Genomic DNA, 24211 nt, shown 5'->3' with positions numbered 1-24211 from the left:
GATGGTAGTGGTGTTTGCTCTCATTTTATGTACTAGTGTCATGCCCTGTCAGCACTGATGACAGATATAACACATGGATACACTTTACAATAGTTTCAACTGTGAATATCCTAGACCAAGACATGTCCAGAAATACTACAGAATGCCTAGAACCGTGATGGCGAATCTATGGCACACATGCCACAGGTGGCACACGAACCATATCAGTGGGCACAACAGCTCAGCTCTGGCACACATGCACATGCCAGCCACCTGATTTTCGGGCCTTCTGGGCCCACCAGAAGTAGGGAAACAGGCTGTTTCCTGCCTCCAGAGGGCCTAGGGGAGGGGAGGGAAGGCCCACTTTTCTTTCTCACCTGGCTCCAGATCCTGGGAGAAGGAGGAGGAGGAGGAGGAGGAGGAGGAGGAGGAGGAGGAGGAGGAGGAGGAGGAGGAGGAGAAGAAGAAGAAGAAGAAGAAGAAGAAGAAGAAGAAGAAGAAGAAGAAGAAGAAGAAGAAGAAGAAGAAGAAGAAGAAGAAGAAGAAGAAGAAGAAGAAGAAGAAGGAGAAGAAGGAGAAGGAGAAGAAGAGCCTTAACTGGATGTTGTTATCCCATGGTTAGCAGCGCATGGAGGGCCATATCAAAAAAAATCTTGTGTCAAACATTAACGCTCAGGCCTGGACTAGGATTCTAATTTCAGGACTTAAAATCATGACTGATTTTACAGGCCTGATGCCTCTGCTATTGCTGTAGAATTACCAATTTCATTGGGACTGCTGTTTCTGCAGCTAACTTTGCAGTCTTGGCCTATTTCATGAATATTTAGGCCAATTGACCGTGGAGAAGGCCAAATCAATAGTAAAAGAGAGAATCAGAAACATTGATCATCAAAATGAAATCCGCAGTGCCCCTGAACACTATCACCAAATCAGGGGTGGGTTCTAAATTTTTTTACTACCGGTTCTGTGGGCGTGGTTTATTTTGTGGGTGTGACTTGGTGACGGGGTAATGTGACTGGGTGGGCATGGTCAACTTTTTTTTTTTTACTTTTAAAAGCATTTTTTCTACAACCTTAAGAAGTTGCAGAAAAAAATGCTTTTAGAAGCCTCTGACAATCACAGCTGAACCGCATGATCATCAGAGGCTTTTTTTTTTACTTTTAAAAGCATTTTTTCTACAACGTCTTCTGCCAAAAAAATGCTTTTAAAAGTAAAAAAAAAAAGCCTGTGATGAGGTGGGCAGGGTAAGCGGACCAGTTTGGGGGCGTGGCCAACCAATGTTATTACCGGTTCTTCGAACTACTAACATTTTTTACTACCGGTTCTTGTGAACCAGTGTGAACCGGGAGCAACCCACCACTGTCTGCCACCCTGCCTGATTTGTAATTCCAATTTGCAATAAAAATTGAGAAATTTCTTGACGGTGAGAACAATTAATCAGTGGAACAATTTGCCTGCAGAAGTTGTAAATGCTCCAACATGGGAAGTTTTTAAGAAGATGTTGGGTAACCATATGTCTGAAGTGGTGTAGGGTTTCCTGCCTAAGCAGGGGGTTGGACTAGAAGGTCTCCAAGGTCCCTTCCAACTCTGGTATCCTATTCTATCCAACCATTCTTGAATTACAGACACTGCATATGTTTTCTCATGTGCAGTGCTGGAGAAGTCTGCTCCAGCCTTCAGGGAGAGTGAAATTCCAAAGGATAGATGTCACAACAGAAAATAATCACCCCATCCATTGTGGAATATCAAAAACTGAGATTCCCAGAAAATGCCTTTCTGCATCAGATTAGATTAGATCAGGGGTCAGCAACCTGCAACTCTGGAGCCACATATGGCTCTTTCATCCCTCTGCTGCGGCTCCCTGTCACTCAAAATATGTGTCACAACCGCCAATGTGCGACACCTTCCAGCATGCGATTTATTGAGGTTTTCAACCCCCGTAGGCCAACCATGGATAAATCCAAGAAAAGAAAAGTTTCAGAAGGAAACAGAATGTTTAATTCAACTACATATGCTAGTTTGTGGCCTCTCAAGAAATAGTCAGGCACGGGAAGGGTTTTGTGGCTCCCGGAGTTTTCTTTTCTGTGGGAAACAGGTCCAAATGGCTCTTTGAGTGTTTAAGGTTGCAGACGCCTGGATTAGATCATAGGGCCCAAATGGTATCATGGCCCAGGACTCAGACTCAGGTGAATCTGTTCATGCTGATCCAAGTAGAATGTCAGCCTCAGCAGAATAACAAATCAGGAGTCATCTGAGGTTGATTAAACACAGGCGCCATAAGAACGCAGGCAGATTTAGTTCTCATTTCTTAAGCTGCTTGTTCTTTACTTAAAGATGAATGTTAGTTGGCATTGGCTAAAAGAAAGTTAATTCTAGGTATTTGAATTCAGTTTGTTCTTACTCCACCCTCTGAGGGAGGAGAGTGTAACATTTGTTCATTTAAAACCATATTTCATCAGAGTAAAATTAATCCTCCAAGCAAGCTGTTTGAAACAGGTAATGATTGTGTATGCAGGTGAAATTCATTGCCTTTTTTTCAATACTGGGAGGGGTGTGTGAGTCCCTTCTATTTTTAATCAATAATGTTCGGATTGTTTATAAATGTACAACTTTTCTTTTAATGTTTTGATACTGACCTCAGGGTAATATTTTCATTGCAGAAACGTTGGGGTTGTTAATGTATAAACTACTGTTTTATTCTGAAGGAAATTCAGCTGAATCGCCTATTTTCATCACCTCTTCTAAGTGACTAAATGGCGTGTCAGAATCGTTTTGCAGAAAGCTGAATATTATTCCAAAACTTTGTGGTCATTCTGAGGTTGCTTCTCAAACATCTGTAGAATCTGAAATATTACTTCTATATTGTTCCATCAATGAACAAAGCCAAGAAGAGAGGCTAATAGTGATACCAGCTATCAGAGTGTGCATGGAACAGTGTAATGCTATTGCTTCTATCTCTCTTGTTCTGCTAGAAGTTCTTTGAGCAGGTTAGGTTACAGAAAACAAAGACAGGAAATATTTATTTATTGTTATTATTATTTGGAAAATTTATATTTATTATTCTGAATAATGAATTTATTATTCATTCTATCAGTAAATCAGAGAGTTTCCTTATTAATAGATTGCGAAAGAGTGATAGATTGCGAGACAATATATTTCTTTATCTTGTTCTGCATTACTGTATAATGGTATAAGGAAATCCTTTAGTGAAGCATGCATGAAGCATTTCTTACTGAACAGTGAGTGATGCCTTTTCCACACTTATACGGCTGTTTTGGCATCTGTGCTGGCTGATTCCAGACACATTACTTTTTTCCCTCAAACTCCAATACTCAGAAGCTATAGAACGTTTAGATGTATAACCAATTTCTTTTTTAAAAAGCTGTATTAAGTGGGAGTGAAACACTTATTAAGTTAGAGTAGCACCAGTGGTGGGATTCTGCCGGTCCTAGGGGGTTCGGCCGAAACCTTTATTAAATTGCTGGCTCACCCCGCCCCTTGCCCCGCCCCTCCGCATCACTATTTATTGCCAATAAATAGTGGTGGGCGAGGGGCGGGCGAACCAGCAATTTAACAAACGGTCAGGTGTTTTTTTGTAATTTTATTGGCCCGCGGAGCTTCAGCATAGGCTAATTAGCCCCTTGATTCTATCGGCCTCCCGACTCTCAGCTGATTTGCTCTCAGTTGTTGTGCTCAGGGCTCTGCTGCTTGCTTGCAAAGAGTGCAGATTTTTTTTTGCCTATCTATGCTGAAAAACGAAACTGAAAGTAAAAGCCTGCTTTACTGTTGCTGCAACATTGGAAAATTAGGCAGGCAGATTTCTTTTTCCTCACCAAAAAAGGTAGGTGCAAACTACCTTTAGTGGAAAGGTAGTTTTCCCTAAAGAGGTAGTTCCTCTTTAGAGAATAAGAGGAGAGTTCAAGATTTTAAAACACAAAAGAAAAAAAGCTCTATTTAAATAGGAAATTGTAATAATTGAGATACTATTAATTGTATATTGTGTTGAAAGCAGAAATGGTTAAGTTGTGGTTTGGAGGAATATATGGGGGAAATTATTTGGTTTATTATTATTGGTAAATATAATTAATTGATTTGTAAGAAATTGGATTGCATGGAAATAATTGGAATATTCATGTTCATATTGATTAATATACAAAAAAGATATTATATAACTAATTGATTTATATTAAAATGTTGAATTTATATTAAACAACTGTAATATTACATAATTAACCAATGTGAGGATGGATATAAAAATAGATGACAATGAGAAGGGGTATAATATAGAATAGAAGGGAAAAATTGAATTTGATTAAGATTAGAGATGAGGATGAAGGGTAATATTGTTTTTTTTTAAAAAAAAAAAAGATAAGGAATAAATATGGCAAAAAGGAAATATAGAAATTGTAAATTTAATTGAAATGACTAAACACTGTTTAAATTTGTGAACTGGCCAAATACTCTGTTGAAAGAAAATACATTGTATGTTTGTATGTGTGTTTCTAATTACTGCTATTTATTTATTTATTTTTATTTATTTATTTACTTCAAATTTATATACCGCCCTTCTCCCTAGGGACTCAGGGCGGTGTACAGCCAAGTAAAAACACATAAATACATATTCATATTTATTCTCTTTTATTCTTTAAAGTTTAACAATTCATTCTTTATCTTAATATATTTATATTTGTTTGGGGTTGTCTTTCTTCCATTTCATCTTTTTTACTGTACAGCAATCTTTCTCCTCAAACCTACCACCTCTCTCTTTTCTTTCCTTCTTATTTTGTCTTCCCCCCCCTTCTTCTCCTCCTCTCTTCCTCCCTCTCTTCCCCTCACTCTTACTCTAATTTCCCTTCCCTTCCTCCCTTCTCTTCCTTCCCTGTCTCTCCTTCTTTCTTCCATCCCTCTTCTCCTTCCTTCATCCCTCTCTATTGCTGTATCCTTTTGTGCATATGGATTACTCAGAGGGCTGAAAAAGTTATTTTTGACCGGTCCTCGCACTTTTGACCAGTCCTCGCACTTACGACTGTCCTCACCTTTTATGTTTTGCGCCCTATCTTGTCACTGTGGTGAAGACAAGTAGTGGTGAAATGACTGACACAGTTGTTAAGAATGGCGCAACGGTCATAAATGTGAGGAAGGTCATAAGTGCGAGGACCGGTCAAAAATTGTGAGGACCAGTCAGAAATGACTTTTTTCAGCCCTCTGAATAGTCCCTATGTCATATGGACTAGTCAGAAAGCTGAAAAAGTTATTTTTGACCGGTCCTCGCACTTTTGACCAGTCCTTGAACTTACGACTGTCCTCACATTTTACGTTTTACGCCCTATCTTGTCACCATGGTGAAGAGAAGTAATGGTGAAATGACTGACACAGTTGTTAAGAATGCCGCAATGGGCATAAATGTGAGGATGGTCATAAGTGCGAGGACTAGTCAGAAATGACTTTTTTCAGCCCTCTGAGTAGTCCCTTTGCACATAGCCACGCCCACACGGTCACATGACCAGCTAGCCACACCCACCCGGTCACATGACCACCAAGCCACACCCTCCAACTAAGCCACGCCCACAGAACCAGTTGTTAAAAATATTGAATCCCACCACTGAGTAGCACAATGTTTTTATACGCTCTGGGAGACTGATTTGTTGTGCAACATTCCTGATATTTTAGCTGCAGAAGAACTACAAGAAGAGTATTTTGGAATTTATGGTGATGAAAGTCTTGAAGCTCACTTGCCAACTGAAGATTAATGTCCTCAGATACAAACCTGTTTTACTATTTGTTTTCTATTAATTGAAGCTAACTTGTCAAATGAAAAAGAGCCTTGATAGTACAAGGGTTTAGTGCACCCTGTTATTAACACAGCTGCCTGCAATTTCTGCTGGTTCGAATCTCTCCAAGGCTCAAGGTTGACTCAGCCTTCCATCCTTTCTAAGGTAGGTGAAATGAGGACCCAGTTTGTGGGGGCAATAAGCTGACTTTGTATAAAAAATATACAAAAGAATGAAGGCTATTGCTTAAAGCATTGTAAGCCGCCCTGAGTCTCCGGAGAAGGGCGGCATATAAATCAAATTAAAAAAAAAAAAAAATTAGTGTCCTCAAACAAAACTACCATCCCAGTTCTCATCCCATTCTGCCTTGGAGATGCCTATCATAATGAAACAAGTTCTAGCAGAAAGGAACAGAAGGCGGGTTTCTTGCAAGCAGTCTACAATTGATCCCTTTCTAATAAAAATAAAGGAGGGGGGTGCACCTTTGGCTGGCCATTCAAACCTTTTCTTTCTTGGTTGGTTAAAAGAAAAAACAAGTTTAGCCTGAGCCTCTAACTATACCAGTAATATTTCATTTAAAGTAGCAATAGTTTGATTGATTGTACGAAGATTTGATTTGTTTTACCATCTCACAGCTCAGTAAGGCCTTCTCCATAAGGCTATTTGAAAGTATCATTACAAGGTATTCAGTGCCATTCTGATATTCTGCTGTCGAAAGCTCAATATTGCAAATAGTAATTATATTAAAGCTTGTTTGTACTTTTTTTTTCCAGGAAGAAAGCACTTTTGGACTTTTATTCATGTAGACTGAGTTTAAACATGACCGCAGAAAATATATTCTATACCCCTAGAAAAGAATATTCCATATGGTCAACTTACATTTTGGAAGAATGTGCAGGCTTTATGGTATATCCCATAACAGTGTTAGCAATACTGATACTATTATACTATCCATTTATTTTTGCATTTTCTTGCTTCTATGCCACTAGTCTAGTATTTCATGTGTGGAAAAAAATTGGTAATTTGCCAGAAGATACCAGTAGCAAACAATGGGATATGCCAAGGAAAATATACGCACTGGTGACAGATTTGTTTGGAAAGATACTGCACAGTAAGTAGGATGTTTTTAATTCATTCTTTAAGGCAGAGATAAGGAATATATTTTCCCTCATAGACATCATTCCTGGGGCCAACCCTTATCTGCAGTCATTTGTATCTTGGAACCTCATCAGAATGTAGTAGAAAATAAAGGGAAAACTGTGGCTGCATACTGCCAATTTATATAGAATTCGCTTTTTAAAAAATGCTTCTGCAATTAGTCAAGAAACTCCCTTAATCTCTGAGGTTGCAGAACTGAATGAAGGAGCTGCCTTACCCTCAATTTAAGAGAATAATTGCAGTACAATATCAAGTTTGCTTATGGTCACTCACACACACACTCATACCAAGGTGAATAGCCAAGTTCAAATCATTTTTAACTGAACACTGAGTTATAACTGGTTCTTCGGAATTTGCAGAGACCTGAAGAATTTAAAGTAAGACAAAAATTTTATTGGTTTTGCAATGTAGATTTTCATTTTCTCACATGCACGCAGACATTTGCCACATCCTTCTCAGCTAGCCTGCCAGGTATTAGTCAGAGGGATGGAAGCTACCAATTATAGATAGAAAGTTAACTCAAAGAGTGCACAGGCCTTACTTATGACCCCTTTTATCCTCCAAAGTGTTCGGTTTGTTGCTTCTCAGGACTGGCAGCTATTCTTGCCATGTTCATTTTAAAGTCTAATAGCTGTTGGTGGGTGTAATGTATATAGTTTTGGCGGGAAGTTTAAAAGAACAATAGCACGTTGGTGATTGGCTAACTCCCTGGCCAGAGAAGTATATAAAGGGAGCTGTTTTACTGTATGCTTTGCTGGATTCACACTGTGAATTAAAGAGCTGTTGTTACTGAAGACCTTGCTTCTGCCTCCTCATTCGCCCAACTTAACATTGGCGATGAGGATGGGATTGAGGTGAACAAGAATGTTGCAATATTTTCAGGATCAGACTCAATAAAGATAATAGAAGTTAGAGATTTAAATATATTTCTCTTTAATCATAATAGGCATTCTATATTCGCTGAATATTCAAGATAGAAGCGAGGAAAATGGGGAGGATGGCTCCTTATATATACAAGGGGTGGAGCCAGGAATGGGAGTGGTAAATTATGAATACATTAAAGTCCAAAGAATAAGTTAACCCCTGATGTTCCATATATACATTATTTACACATTAGAGAATAAGGCATTTACATCTGACAAATCCCCCTCTAAATGCCGGTTCGTTATACAACACCAGTTACATTCAGATTCAGGACAATATAATACATATAATTTAGAAGTTAAATATTTGTGTTGTTTAGAAGGTAAGGGTTTTGTTAATATGTCAGCTAATTGTTCAGAAGTATCACAATGTATTGCTTTGATGAATCCGTCTTGAGATAGTTGTCTCACGTGCTTAAATTTTATATCAATATGCCTGGACCTTTGTCCAATTGCATCGGATCTAGATATTTCAATGGCCGCTTTATTGTCTTCATGCATAATAAATGGTAAAGTAGGTTTCTTCCAAATATCTGTGATCAAATCATTGAACCATACAAGGTTATTTGCAGCTTTAGACAAGCAAACATATTCCGCTTCTGTGGTAGAAGTGGCTACCAGTTCTTGTTTACCAGTATACCAGTAAACTGGACAATCGTTCAATAGAAAAACATAACCAGAGGTACTCTTTCTGCATGATGTATCACCAGCCCAATCTGCATCAGCATAACAAGTAATTTTTGGTTCTTTGTCATTATTGGGTTCCAATATTAAACAAAAATCCAATGTACTTTTCAGATATCTTAAAATTCTTTTGACAGCTTCCCAATGATACAAGGTTGGTCTGCTAACATATCTTGACAATAAATTGAGAGGTAATGCAATATCTGGCCTAGTCCAATTAGATATATAAAGGAGTGAACCTATAACTGATCTGTAAAATGTGTTGTCTTTAAACTCAGGGGAAGATTCATCAATGTTTCTGAGAAAATCAGTTTGCATAGGTGTGTCACATGTTTTGGCATTATTTAAGTTACATTTGTTTAGGAGTTCAATGATTTTATCTTTCTGAGTAAGTTTGAATCCCCTTTTTGTTTTGTTAATTTGTACACCAAGGTATTTGTTCACTCTACCTAGTGATTTCAATGAGAAGTGTTCGTTTAACTTATTTACAAAGATTTCCCTGCTCTCTTTATGCTTTCCAATATATAAAATATCATCCACATAAATTAATACAAATTCAATATGATCATTACTCTTTTTTACAAAGAAACAGTTATCAGCAGTGGTGGCGTTGAAATCCATGGTTTTAAGTACTTTTACCAAACAATCGTACCATCTTTTGCCAGATTGCTTCAATCCGTACAGACTCTTATTTAATAACCAAATTTCGTTCTTATTAGTGTATTGACTGTGTGGTGCTCTTACATATATTTCCTTATCTAATTTTGCGTGTAAGTATGCAGTCTGTATGTCATATTGAAACACGTCCAGATTGAGTGCAGATGCTACTACAAGAGCTGTTTTGACACTCTCTGTTCTCACTGTTGGTGAATATGTGTCAGTATAGTCTTCTGGATATTTTTGTGCATAACCTTGTGCAACTAGTCTGGCCTTGTATAAGGTATGTGTACGTCTGCAGTAACTCCAAATATGTGCATGTGTGCTAATTTGGGTTTTCTATTGTACATCACCTCATATGGTGTCTTATTCACAATACTGGACCATGTCCTATTTTGAGTGTAATTTGAATAATGTAAGGCTTCTGACCAAAATTGTTTGCCTAAACCAGCATCCTCTAATGTGCATCTAATCATGGTTTGTAGTGTGGAATTCTTTCTCTCTGCAATCCCATTTTGAAATGCAGAAAATGGATTGGACGTGAAATGTAGCATCCCTCTATCCTTTAACCATTGGGAGAATTCTTTAGACATGAATTCACATCCCCTATCTGTCATAATTTGTTTTATTCTAATATTATGTTGTGTTTCTATGCGTTTGTAGAATTCCTTAAATTTCTGAAAGGTTTCATCCTTGTGCTTTAATGTGTAAACAAAACCATAGCGACTGTAATCATCCACTATTGTTAGGAAGTAACGTTTTCTATAGGTAATTGATGGAGTTAATGGACCAACTAAGTCCATATGTACCAAATCAAAAATATTGTTGGTTGATCTGTTAGATTTTTTTGGTCTGGGACTGGTTTTTAGTTTGGTGGATTTACATACTGAGCATTCCAAATAATTTTCACAATTTTTTATTTTGACACCTTCTGCGTGTTCAGTCATTTTTTGTACTACAGGAAAGCTTGCATGTCCTAACTTCCTATGTAAGATGTGAGCACACTCATCATGAATTGGTTTACCTATTTTTGGTTTCTTCTCATTGTGTGTATTTTTGTTATCATGAGTTATTTTACATTCATCATTGTCACTGTTACTGACATTTTCATCATCTGCTTCAATACAATCTTCCATATTTGAATCAATGTTATGTAACCATCTTTCTTTGGTTATCAGATAGGGTAGACCCCCTTTTATCATCACAGTGCCTACATTTGTTTTGTTCTTTTCTATAGTTGCTTTCCCCTTTGAGAAAACTATATTGATGTCAGATTCTCTGCTTAGTTTTATAGCACTCAGTATGTTGTGAGGTATTTCTGGGATTAATAATACCCCCTCTATTTTCCCTAAACCAGGCAAGGTCACATTTCCTCTGCCTAATACTTGAACCTTTTCTTGATTAGCTACCTTTATCACAAACTTATCTTCTGTAAATGAAGATAATATACTTTTGTTGTTAGTGGTGTGATTTGTTGCACCAGAATCAATAAGCCAATTATTGTTCTCATCTTGTTGTGTTCTGGTGCTGTCTTGTTTATTTAGCCCATTTAGTGACCCAGATTTTCTCTCTTTTGAATTTTCTCTACCCCCTCTACTTTCTCTGTAATTTGGTGGACTTCTATATTTGTGTCTATCTGTGGAAGATTGTCTGTAATTGTATTTGCTCCTATATTCTGGTCTATGTCTCTCCCTTGGGACTTTGTGACAATCTCTTCTACTGTGTTCCCTGGATCCACAATTGTGGCATCTAAAGGCCTCATTATATTTATCTTGAAAGACTACTTTCCTAAAAGATTTGTGTTCTGTTTGGTTACTGAAACGATTTTTTCTTGAATTGTCTTCTGCTATCAATTTGTTAGATAGACTTTCTATTGATAAATATCCCAAATTAATGGTATCTAAGTGTGACATAAAGCTATCCCATGATGGATCAAGTGAATTGATAATAACACTTTTCATTGTTTGATCTGAAATCACTTCCCCCCTCAATTGCAGCTCAGCTCTTATTTTGTTTAGATTTATCAAATGCTCACTTATAGAAACCCCTGGTTTCACTCTAGAAGAAAAGAAATCCTTAGACATTCTTGTGGTTGTGGCTACGCTATCGCTGTGAAATAGATTAAACATGCATTGAATTATTTCTGATACAGTTAGGTTTGGTTTGATGCTATGGTACATTGCAGGAGACACGCTAGAAATTATTATGAAAAATGCTCTATGATGTAAACAATCTATTTTTAAAGTCCAAGGTCTTCTTGGAGGACTAGTTATAAAGAATAGTAAATTTTCTTTCATAAAAATAACCTGAAGCTGTTGGTACCACTCTTGTAAATTAATGCCATCAACTCTAAGTTTTGGGAAGTCACTGGGTAAATTCCCTACATTATTTTGTCCATTACTTACAACCTGAGGCAGTCCGTGGTCTCTCAAGTGCAGGAAATTACAGAACGGCATTGGGATGCTTGTAACGAGTCTGCGCGGTTCTCTGGCCAGTTCAAGTCTTTCGGGGCCGTCTACGTAGTTTTGCACATGCGCGTTGCTCATTTCTTCTTTGGCGCCGTTGTGGAAGGTTCTCTCCATTTCAGCTCTCTCGATCCGCTCCTCTTCAGATGAGTCGGTCTCTGGCTCGGTTTTTGGGGCTTTGGTGATGGCGACGGTTCTTCTCTTTCTCTTGTGTGCGCTGGCACTCGATTCTGTCTGCGGTGTAGGACGGAATCGGCATGGCTCTCTGGGCTCGGGTGTCGTCGTTTTCGAAGTCAGGATGGGAGCGTGCAGGTCTTGAGTTGTCGGTTTGATTTCTTGCTTCTTTGTTGATGTCTTGGAAATTTTCAATCTTGGCCCAAAAGCAGCAAAAAGCGTTTTCATTGCTGACTTTACTTGAGACTTTGTTAAATCGTCTTCACTTTCTACGTCTGATAGCGTTTTTCGCGCCAGAAATTTTGAACTGAGCGTTTTGATTGGCTCTGCTTCACTCTCTTTTGAAGTTCGTTGAAACCAAGATGGCTGCCATTCAAAATTTCGCGCGATGTCACATCTTTTCTTTTTTACAACTATTTTCTCAGTAGTCATTTCACTCACAGTTTTTTGATCTTTGGGTTTTTCTTTAATGACGTTTTTCTCTCTCGCTGCTCCGCTGTTTCTCAGCATCTCCTGGAGGTCCGCGATGAGGCTTTCATCATTCTTTTGGCTTTTTAGTATCTTTAATATCTCTGACCTGAGTTCGTTATTTTCTATCTCGATTTCTTCCTGGTCGTTATTTTCACTCATCAGTTCTTCTTCTTCAGTGGTGTATTCTTCGGATTCTCTCGAAATCGCATTAGTGGATTCGTTGATTGTCTCTTGATCAGTTTCTATTTCTTTGCTGTAGGCCCTGGTGTTGGGCCTATCTTTCTTGGACATTTTTAATTACTTATTGAGTCAATTAACCATCCTCTGCTACCAGCTTGTTGCAATATTTTCAGGATCAGACTCAATAAAGATAATAGAAGTTAGAGATTTAAATATATTTCTCTTTAATCATAATAGGCATTCTATATTCGCTGAATATTCAAGATAGAAGCGAGGAAAATGGGGAGGATGGCTCCTTATATATACAAGGGGTGGAGCCAGGAATGGGAGTGGTAAATTATGAATACATTAAAGTCCAAAGAATAAGTTAACCCCTGATGTTCCATATATACATTATTTACACATTAGAGAATAAGGCATTTACATCTGACAAAGAAGCAAGCTGAAGACCTGACAATGACGAATCCAGCCAGGCGGACGAGCTCAGTGCCAAGCAAGATGACCAGGATGTCTGCCTTTGCACCGCCATAGAGAAATAGGGGTCATACATGGCTCGGTTCGAGTGTTTTCTGGAGGCCAGCGACCTACAGAACCTCTCCAACAACAGAAAAAGACCTCTCTTCCTGAGCCACTGTGGCCCCGAAGTCTTCGACATGGCTGAGTCACTATCTGAGCCGACCCCGGTTCAGTCGGTACGGTAGCAGGCCTTATAAGCCTTGCTTTAAGGCACACTACGTTCCGGTACCCTCCAAATTCGTCCAGAGATACGAGTTCCAGCAACGGCTGCAACAAGAAGGAGAGCCAATCAGCGGTTACATGGCCACCCTGCACAAGGCTGCCACGCACTGCAAGTACCGAGACCTCGATGACATGTTCCTAGAGTAACTAATCTGCGGCGTTAGAGATCTTCACCTACAGAGAAGACTCCTGGCCAGGTCAAACATGACCCTAAACATCGCTTTTGACGGAGCAAGAGCACACTAATCCTCCATTAAGGCTGCGGAGACCCTGCAACGACCAGCACCATCACAGACGGCGCACAAGTCAGCTCCAGTGCACAGTGAAGCAACCCAGACTGACAGCGGAGAAGAGTCTGATGAAGACGTCTTCCAAACAAAAAAGCATAGACGTGAGCAGAGAGAGTGTCGAGAGGACTGTGCGAGCTGCGGAGGGTCATACCAACAGTAGATATGCAAGTTCAGAGATGCCTTCTGCAGACATTGCGACAAAAAAGTATATTTGGCAAGGGTGTGCAGAGCAAGTCTATCATCTAGCCACAAGCTGAAGAGGGGACCTAAACAACCTGAGCCAGCGAAGCATAAATGGGCCAACAAGGGTTTTCCATGTGCTCAGGCCCAACTTCTTTTGTCGGTTCTGGTGACATTTTTGCACTTGTTTCCTTAAAGACTTAGTTCCTTCTTATCTACTTCCTGGAGATTTTCAAAAATAAACAGGTCAACCATTTGACTGAGATGTTATAAGTTTCATGCTTTGGCAAGGGGGTTGGAGTAGAGGACCTCCAAGGTCTCTTCTAGCTTTATGATTCTATGGTTCCATAATCTAGAAGACCTGATTCCTGGCTTTTTGTGCACACTGCTTATGTGCCTGTTTCATCTTTAATCTCATACGTGCATAATTTTAAAATAATAATAAGATAAACCTTATGTGTACTATAAAACTAACCATAAATACCAGAAATATTTGGGTATATACATCTTCATATCCTTATATTCCTAAAAATTCAGAATTAGAAAAATAAAAAACAATATATCTTAGGAAAATATTAGGAAAAGTAAAAAAAAATCAGAGAGGAAATTGCTCAGCACACTGGAGGAACAAGACCTCCTATCTAGCAAAAACACTAACAAATGTTCTCCTTGGGAGAACATTTGGGACAGAGAATAGGCCCTTATCTCCCTTGTGTAGGGGAAGGCATGTGCCTCTCATCATCGGCGTAGCAACCCCAAAAATCCCTGGCCTTCTCTCCAGTGCTCTGTTTAATGACTGCAACTTGGAAAGCAGTCATTGAGTGAAGCGGTCATATGGCTTCTCCTATTATAGTCAAAAGAAGACGACTACCTGTAATATCTTTTGTTCTAAGGTTTCAGTTACTTAGAAGCATATCGGCTTTACATTTTATGCTAAGACATAATTTGTCCTCGTTTTGGCCTGACACAAAATAGACATCCAACCTAGCAATCTGTAGTTCTAGACTTTTTGACAATTAAAATAATTTGAATTTTCTTTCATATGCAAAGCCCAATAACTAGAAGTCTGGCAGTAAACAAATTAAGATCAGCAATATTTCTGCTAATCCTTGCCTCTACCATGTGCAATTTTTCCTGTGCCTTAATATTAAACTCCAAATGTGCTGTTTTAATTTAAACTTGTTTTTTCCAAATTGTACTTAGGCTGTTAATCATTACCATTAACTAGACCTTTGGATAAAGCTGGAAGAAGCTATCTGAAGCCCATACATTCTATATGTTTGTAAGAATTTTGGAAAGTGTCAACAAAATGCCAAAACTGTCTTTTTAAAAATGAGATTATAAAATGGACAAAATCTCTGAAGACATGGATATTTGTGGGAAAGATTTGATGTCACTAAGTAACATGAATCTAAGTAATTTATAGGAAACTAGACTGAATGTGTGGGATCACAATATGCCATTTTTCTATGTGATCTTCTATAGGAAACTCTTCTGGAAAAAACTGAAGCCATTTCATTGTTCTCCCATTAACAGGTTATGAGATTTCTGGACTAGAAAATTTACCCGAAGGACCAGCGATTCTTGTATATTATCATGGAGCCTTTCCAATTGACTATCACTGTTTTGTAATAAGGTTGTATAGACTCACTGGGAGAATCTCCTATTCCGTGGTAGACCATGTTCTCTCGTTTTTTCCAGGTAAAAAATTACTATGTTTAGGGTTTTTTTAGGGGGAAGGTTAATAAAATTGATTCACTAACCTGTGAAGTCCAATTTTTCTTCTTCAAAGTCTTGTTTTGAGTTTTTTATTTTTTATTTATTTATTTGTCAAGCATGTATAAGATAACAGATATAAGTATAAACATGATTATGAATACGGGAAATGGATACGAATAAATGGGGACATTAGGATAGGTACGGTAGGCATGTTGGTGCACTTATGCACGCCCTTTACAGACCTCTTAGGAATGGGTCGAGGTCAACAGTAGACAGTTGCTGAAGTTGTATTTTCTGCAATTGAGTTTGGAGCGCTTTACCTTAAGTTTGTATCTATTGTGTGCTCGTGTATCACTGTGGTTGAAGCTGAAGTAGTCATTGACAGGTAAGACATTGCAGCAGATAATTTTGTGTACTACACTTAGGTCATACCGAAGGCAACGTAGTTCTAAGTTGTCTAAGCCTGGTGGCATAAGGTATTCTGTTGTGAGCAGAGGAGTGGAAGACTCTTCTCATGAAATATCTCTGGACTCACTCAATTGTATTAATGTCTGATATGCAGTGCAAGTTCCAGACAGATGATGTTATGTCATGATGGAAATATATGTATTCTGTTTTCTTTTACAAGCAAGAACAGAATGATTTCTTAGGTCTGCTTTTGCAGGACTAAAACTATTCCTTTCCGTTTATCACTGTGATTGTTATACAAGAGAAAGGTGTATAAACGTTCTGAAACAAGGACACTTACTTGGAGTTGCACCAGGAGGCAAACGAGAGCAAAACTATGGAAATCACCAGTATAAAGTAATATGGAGAAAACGTAAAGGATTTGCTCAGATAGCTATAGATGCCAAAGTGGTGAGCCATTTGTCTTCATATCTTTTTCCTAGTAGTCTTTTAAAGTGGAATGTGCAGTTATAAATATCATCTATTTATTTTTAAGCTATTTGCTAATGCACAGGAGGATGCATACAACCACAAATCAGATTGGCCAGGCCAGGAAAAGGAAAATCTTGTTTTTTTCAGTTCATATAATTCAAATTACTTTTTTATTTTCATCATTTTATTATGCTAAACTATTTAAAACAATGAAAGTATAAATGCATACATTATGTAGTCATGCATACAAATAGCATAGCTACAAAAGAAGTGAAAATTAAAATTAAAATTAAAATTAAAATAGGAAGGAAGAGTTTTCTTTCCTTTTGTTCTAGTAAAAATTTGTCTATTCAATCCTTAGCAATCCATACAATGGCATCAACTATTAGATATGAAAGGCAGTGCACAGGAAAATAAAGCGTATGACTTACCCATCCGTGCCAAATTTGATTGTAATAAAAAGTATGCTGCTCTTACCACCTCTCCTGAAAAACAAGTGAAGAAAATAAAATGATAAATAATACAAGTGTCATAAAATTAGAAATAAAATCATTGCCCTATAAAACTTAAAAATGATGCTGTTCTCCTCTACTCCCCAGAAAAAAAAAAGAAAAAAGAAAATCATTGGTATATAAAATTTGGTGCAATGGAATCAGGCAGTTAACTTTTGTTTTCTATGTTAATTCCTTTGACCAGGTGATTTTGTGTGGGGGGTGGCATATCCATATCTGCCTGGTTCACATTCAAAAAAGTTCCATCATTACCTTCCCTTACAAAAGTGACATTGGTGGCAGCTATTGAGAAAATGACTAGGAGAGTGAATATGAAAACTGTGAAACCTAGCTTTTTAATTGATTGAAAATAAACCCATTTAGCAAATCTTAAACTTGAGATTACAAAGGTTTTTCAATTGACAGATCATACATCTCATTTAAAGTACACATCTGTGCTCCAGTAATCAATCTTCAAAGTTTTGTTTTAAGAGTGAAATGTAAACATGACACTTGTAGCAGATAATTTTGTGTACTACGCTTAAGTCAGACTGAAGGCGGTGTAGTTCTATCTTGATTTATGAAGGTATATAAAAATGAGAGCATGTGCACATATATATTCTTCATGGCTGAAGCCATGACTAAGGCAAACAATCAGCCAAACACTCAAATTACCACTGTGTGAAGGAATAACCTATTTCCCACCAAAATCTTTTTTAAACATTTTTTAAACTTTTATTAATTTAAGAAACCACATAATACATTTATAAATGCAAGTAAAACAATTTACAACAAGCATTATCTTAATGACATCTACCTATAATATCTGAATTGTTACAATATCAATATCCTATGTTCTTCAGTATACATTATTTCTCTCACCTTATATAATGATATTATTTTATTGATATCTGGTGTCTCTTAAATTTCATTTGATGTAAAAATTTATTTTACTCTATTGATATCTTTTCTTTTATTTAATTTTTCTTTCTTTCTTCTCTTTTTTTTCACTTCCCTCTAACCATTTATACCACTTTTGCCAGACAAGATAATATTCAGATTCTTCCTTTCCTTGGATCTCTTGGTGAGTCTATCCATCTCAGCACATTCCATAATTTTGGATATTAATTTCTCTTGAGTCGGGACCTCTTCTTGTTTCCAATTTTGTGCATATATGATTCTTGCTGCAGTCAAAATGTGTGTTATTAAATATATTATTTCTTTTTCATATTTGCTTGTAAGTATTCCTAATAAGTAAGTTTCTGGTTTTAATGGTACCTTTTGAGTTATTATTTGTTCCAGTTGCATTTTTATATTGTTCCAGAATTTTTTAGCTTTGGGACATGACGTCCATATATGATAGTATGTCTCTTTATGCGCTTTACATTTACAACAGAGTGGAGATGTACTGGGAAACATTTTAGAAATTCGCGCCGGTAGTAGATGCCACCTATAGAACAATTTATAAGCATTTTCTTTGTATGGTACAGATAATGTTAATTTATTAATACTTTTCCACAATTTTTCCCATTTATTTAATTCTATTGCATACCCAAAATTCGTCGCCCATGTGATCATATTCTCTTTAACTACTTCCTCTGCTAGTTTATATTCCAATAGAAAATTATAAATTTTGGTTATTAATTTCTCATTTGGGCCTAATAAAATTTTATCCAACTGATTTGGTTCCATTTGAATTCCAGTTTTTTCCATATCAGATTTATATCTGGATTTTAATTGCAAATATGACCACCACTCTATTTCCACATTTTGCATTCTCAATTCTTCTCTTGTTTTTAGTTTTCCTTCTTCATTTAAGATGTCCTGTTATGTTTTTAATTTATTTGTATCTATTGTATTTGGATAAATATGTGCTTCCATTATGGAAGTCCACCTAGGAATCCTATCATAGTGATATTTTCTGATTTCATTCCATATTTTAAGCAAATTGTCTCTTACAATATGTCTGCGAAATTGTTCTTGTTTTGTAATTTTCTCTCCCCAAAGATATGCATGCCATCCCCTTGTCAAGTCAAAACCTTCCAATACTCACCAAAATCTTAAATAACAGGTGGTCACACTATTCCCTTGCCTAGAATGAAGTATAAAAGACCAAGTGACAGTTGGAAAATTGCAGAATGGAGCTCACATGATGATCCCTGTTTTATGGAGAACACTGAAATTCAGCATTTGCCCAAGGGTGCTAGATGCCAATAACTGATCTGAAGAAGTCAATTTATCTGTAGAAATATGGGCAAAGTTATAGGGCAATGTAGTAAACACTCAATAAAAAAATAAGTGTAATACTTTCATTCAACTCTTGCCTTTTTTCTTTCTTTGGCATATTAGTTATGTGAAAAATAAAACTGAAGTTTAATATTAGTTTATAAATCAGGATCTTTTGGATGCACGAGCATGAAATTTCAGCACTAAGGAAAGAAGTTCAGCATGTCAGTAGCTGAACTACATTTAGTACAATAACGCATCAAACTACATTTAGTACAATAATGCTGCTGCTGAAAATAACAGATAGGACATCATAAAAATACATTGACATTATACAATATATTATTCATACTAGTTTATCAATATAAACTATATTTTCCAAAATATTTTTCCAAAATATTTTTTATTTTTTTCCAACATAAAACATAAAATATATCTCTTTCAAGAGCGAAGTCTCGATCCAGTCATAGATAGGTACAATCGCTTAAAAAATTTTTTTAAAAAAAAGCTCTGTTCACAATTTTCCATTACATCTTTTAAATTTAAAAATCAAAACATAAGAATTTTTTAACATAAATTCTAGTATCTTGATCAGAACCATTCTATTATATCACCACTAATTTAATTTCCAAGTACAAGCTTAATTCATTGTTATGCCCATTTATAAATTCAATTATTTTTGGTTCTTTTCCAAGCTTGAGTCATTATGCCTTTTAACATCAATATCAAAACATAAACAAAAAATATTCTAACCTCTTGGTCTGATTATTTACCTTACAATTTTCACCACACATCTTAATTTCAGATTAAGTACAGCTCTATTTTTTATTTCAATTTATAAATCAAAGTTCTATCCATATTTCTTAATCTTTAGACCCCCTCATCAAATCTTTAAATCTTAAACTTTATCAGTTTATCTTTAGTTTTACATATTTTTACATATTTACATATTACATATATTACACAAATTTATCTCAAAATCTATATCTTCCTCCATACCTCCAGCTTTTGTTTGGCTGACTTCCAGCGTGCTTTATTTTGGCTGATTTCCAGTATAATCACCTCCATACCTCCACCCGTTGTTGGCTGATTTCCAGCATAATCTCCTCCAAACCTCCCACTATTATTTGGCTGATTTCCAGGATGGGTTTTTTTTGGCTGATTTCCAGCATCTTCTCCTCCAAATCTCCTTCTCTTATTTGGCTGGTATTACCAGCATGCCTATATCTATTATTTTGGCTGTTTATTTTAACTAATTCACAACATATTATGTAAATTGCTTTTTCAACACATTCTCCCACAATTTTTAACTCAATATAAATTTTAACAGATATCTTCTCACATATTTTCTTCTGGATTATAAATTTCCTTTAAAATCATCTCTGTTCATATTTATTTTAAAACCCCAAAATTAATTTAAGCATTCAAACATTTAAAAAATTATATTCTCATTCAATCATTTGTAATCTTATTTCATAATCAAATATGTGTATTTGTAAAGTCAAATTTAAAGGGAATGGTAGTAAAAAAGTGAGAAAGGAAGAAAGGAAACAAAAAGGGAGAAAAGAGAGAAAATAAAAATAAAGAGCAAAGAAAATAGCAAAAGAAAGAAAAGAAAAAAACAAAGCAAAAAAATACCTCATATCAATCCAACTATTAAATCTATGGATAACTCTTGTTGAAATTCAAAATTTCATTTAAACATTAAAACATTTAAGAAATCAAATTTTCATTCAATCATTTGTAGCCTTATTTCATAACCAAATTAATTTATGTATTCAAATTTCAAATAGGCATTAAACATTGCATTTCCATTTTAATCAGAGTGTATTATTTTTATTATCTTGCTACCCATTATATTTCCATTTCTTCTTTTTCCAATCTTTCCAAAGAAAAACTCCTTTTCAATTTCCCTATTATCAGAGTTAAAAATTCTATAAAGTTTATTTCTTTTGTAGTATCAGTTCCTTGTATAATATCATTGTCTCTTCTTTTGTTGCTACGCCCTTGTTTTGTTGCTGCGCCTATTAATTCAGTTTTAAATTGTTCCATTTAATTTCTTCTTTCTTTTCATCAATAAAGTCTCCAATAGACAGATTGGATATCTCCAAAATCAAGGCTCCTTGGTTGTTTCCAAAAGAAATCAATTTAAATAGCAAGACATATAGTTTCTCTTTCAGCCGCTTGCAATCCACAATTTGCACTTTCACTTCGTCTCAGCTATCCTCCATTTTGTCCATTATAAAGTTCCGCTTGTCTTTTTCCCTTGCTTTAAAAAATTCCTGTTTATTGCTTCTTCCCTCTTTCTCTTTTCAGAAATAATCCATTCCCATTTAGAAAAAAGGATTTTCAAATTTTTATAACTTTCCAAGAATGATCATTCGTAGTGAGTTAGTAATCACAATGATTCATTAAAGGGTCCTTTCCTCCTGTAAATTATTTTGCTAGGTCTTCTTGCCCCAATAGCCTGTAGCTGCTAATTAAGGCTAGGGACTCACTTGTAAGTATCCAAAATTTTAAACGCTGTTCCCGCCTGGGTTGAATCTCACTTACCCAGCTTCCAAACTCTTCGCTCTTTCACACTTTTTTCCTCTTCCTTCTTCCTCCAGCACAATGCTTTCCCGGTTGGCCCCAGTTTTAAGGCAGCCGCCATGGCTACCGCTCCCCTGCCGCTGGCTTCAGATGGCTTCCTCCAACCCTGAGGAACCTGTCCGTTCCTCTCAGCCATCCAAGGGGTGCCTCTCTCTCCCCCTGTCCCTACAGGACATGGTAGGTCCGCAGACCTGTTGGCGGTGGCTCGACAGTTGGGATTTTCGCAGGGCTCATCAGAGCCCCGCTATTCCCCCGACTGGATCGCGCTGCACCAACCAGAAGTCCCAGTTTATCAATATAACCTTTTAATTGACGTATTTTATGTCCAAACAATACATTTCATTCCTTTCATGTACTGTAACTAAAAGAATTTCATTATTTGTTTCTTTTATTTCTTCTAGCCAATCATTCCTTTGTTTACACAAAATATTAGAGAAGGATATATGACATATGTAAATACAAGTAAGTAAAACTTTATCTATTCTTGGGAATGTTATTTATTTAAGATTATAAATTTATACATCTGCATCTTTGCTTACCATGTTTAATTTGAATGATTCAAGCAAGAATAGCTAAATCTGAGTTCTAAGTAAAGTAAAAATCTAATTGGGGTACGTTAATTTGGGATTATTTTCATTTTATTGCTAGGAAAACTGTTTAAGAGGTGATACGTATGAGTTTTATCCTAGAATGAGAAAAGACTGTATATGCTCTCTCTTCAGATGACGTCAGGGTCAGTGGGCGGAGCCTCCCACCGGTTTTACTACCGGTTCTATAGAACCAATGTGAACCGGGGGCAACTCACCACTGATACATGCATAGATATTCTAGTACACCAGAGCATGGGTGGAAAAAACTGATTTACTACATTTCCCATAACTGATGTCATGTCATGGTATTACAAGGCACAGGGATGACCCTGAAATTATGGAAATTCAGCAAAGTTATCCATATTCTGTAAATGAATTGGTATTTATCCTGGAAAGTGTTTATCTGTCTACTTATCTATCAGCCTGCTGTCTGTCAGGCTAATTGTATTTGTGTGTCTATTTATGTGTCAGGATTAGCTTGCTTCTCCTAATTCTATTTTTTTCACAAATTTTTAATCTAAATTGTATTTTGCAAACTGTAAGGCTCCAAACATGATGGCTTATTTTCTTGTTTCTTTATACTGCAAACATTTTCCATTAGTTGATTCCAGTGCTGGTATTAATTATTTAAATATAAACTGCTAACAAAGTCAAATATGAAACTCTTGGCGATCTGCTAATATGCATATCTGAGATTTTCTAAAACTTGTACCCAGGAGCAATGAGATGGTTTTATGAGCGAAACCGATGGTTACCCTTTCCAATGTGTGGAATGTTTCCAGTTAAACTTATAACCCATATTGGAAAACCAATTCCATATGATCCAGATATAACTCCTGAAAAATTAGCTGAAAAGGTAAGTGTATTTCTATTGTAAAGAGAAAATATTCATTCAAATTAAAACTTCATTCTTTATGAAATTATAAGATCTATAATAACTATTTGCAAACAGTTATTGAAATACATTAATTAGATGTGCATAAATATTGTTGAGTGTTTGGTACATAAGTGTCAAAGTAAGATTATCATCCACCCATCCCTTACTGGTTAAATAGCACTTATTCAAGCTACAGAATATGATTAACAGCATGCATAAATGAAAATATCCATCAAATATATATCACACTAAAGCTTCACCATGGAGGGCTCAACCTCTTCTTACCCAATAAGTTTATATTTTCAAGTAAAAGGTGAATTTATCCAATTATGGTTTATTCAACAAACCACAGTTAGGAGCAAATTAAATAAGAGGCATCAAGATGCATTCTGCTTTTTAATAATACTACTGTGTGCAGCAGACAGTCTAGCCTAGGTCAGCATAAGACAATGTAGAAGAAGGCTTGAACAACATCTCCAGCCATACTGCAGAATTCCAACTCTTCTACAAGGCCATTTCTAAGAAGGAGGAAGGGATGAAAGTTTGTGTTTTCATGATGCAAAGGAGGGACTTTTTTAAACTAGACATTGCTGGAAATGTTCAACTCCATTTACCATGGTCTTATTCTGACTCATATGAATTTACTCTTGGTTACAGTATGCAATAGACTGTAGATCTTTTGCGTACTGTTCTGCAGACAATATGCAAAAGAGACAGATAGTTGTACACCATATATTTACAGATTTATAGGAAAATGTGATTTATCTGATTATGAATGGTATACCATGAGTAGGAAGAGAGAAAAAAAATCTTTGCCATTAGATAAAATCAAAGATAACATTGGTTTTCAAATGTATGTTAATGACTGTAATGAAGAGCAAGTTAGAATTATATATATATGTTTTAATATGTGGTGTGTTCAATTAAAGAGTCCATATACTGTATATTTAGTTCCGGAATGTTCTTGCAATAGTTCCTGAACCATAAATCTAAATTAAATCTTTTTTTTTCTTTTTTCTCCCCCATTCCATCCCACCTCATGCCACTCCACTGCTCCAACAGACTCAAAGGGCAATAGAAGATTTACGGGACAAACACCAGAAAATCCCAGGAAGCATATTGCATGCTCTTAGGCAACGCTTTGAAGCACATAACAAAGATAAATAG

At 36.3% G+C, this 24211-nt stretch overlaps 1 protein-coding gene across 1 annotated transcript; it reads left to right on the top strand.

The window, feature by feature from the left end:
* The first annotated feature begins 593 nt into the window (after positions 1-593).
* On the top strand, positions 594-24211 carry LOC139315810 (DGAT1/2-independent enzyme synthesizing storage lipids-like). The gene is made up of 8 exons (XM_070942285.1): positions 594-605; positions 2356-2494; positions 6532-6861; positions 15207-15371; positions 16054-16247; positions 21979-22039; positions 22884-23023; positions 24107-24211. The coding sequence occupies exons 1-8, from the start codon at positions 594-596 to the stop codon at positions 24209-24211; spliced, it is 1146 nt and encodes a 381-aa protein (XP_070798386.1).

The sequence above is a fragment of the Pituophis catenifer genome, unplaced genomic scaffold (assembly GCF_029215685.1).
Source record: "Pituophis catenifer annectens isolate HBS135680 unplaced genomic scaffold, rPitCat1.0.hap2 SCAF_3, whole genome shotgun sequence".
NCBI classification, from domain to species: Eukaryota; Metazoa; Chordata; class Lepidosauria; order Squamata; family Colubridae; genus Pituophis; species Pituophis catenifer.
The sequence above is the reverse complement of the archived record's forward strand: the minus strand, read 5'-3'. Positions and strand labels throughout refer to the sequence as shown.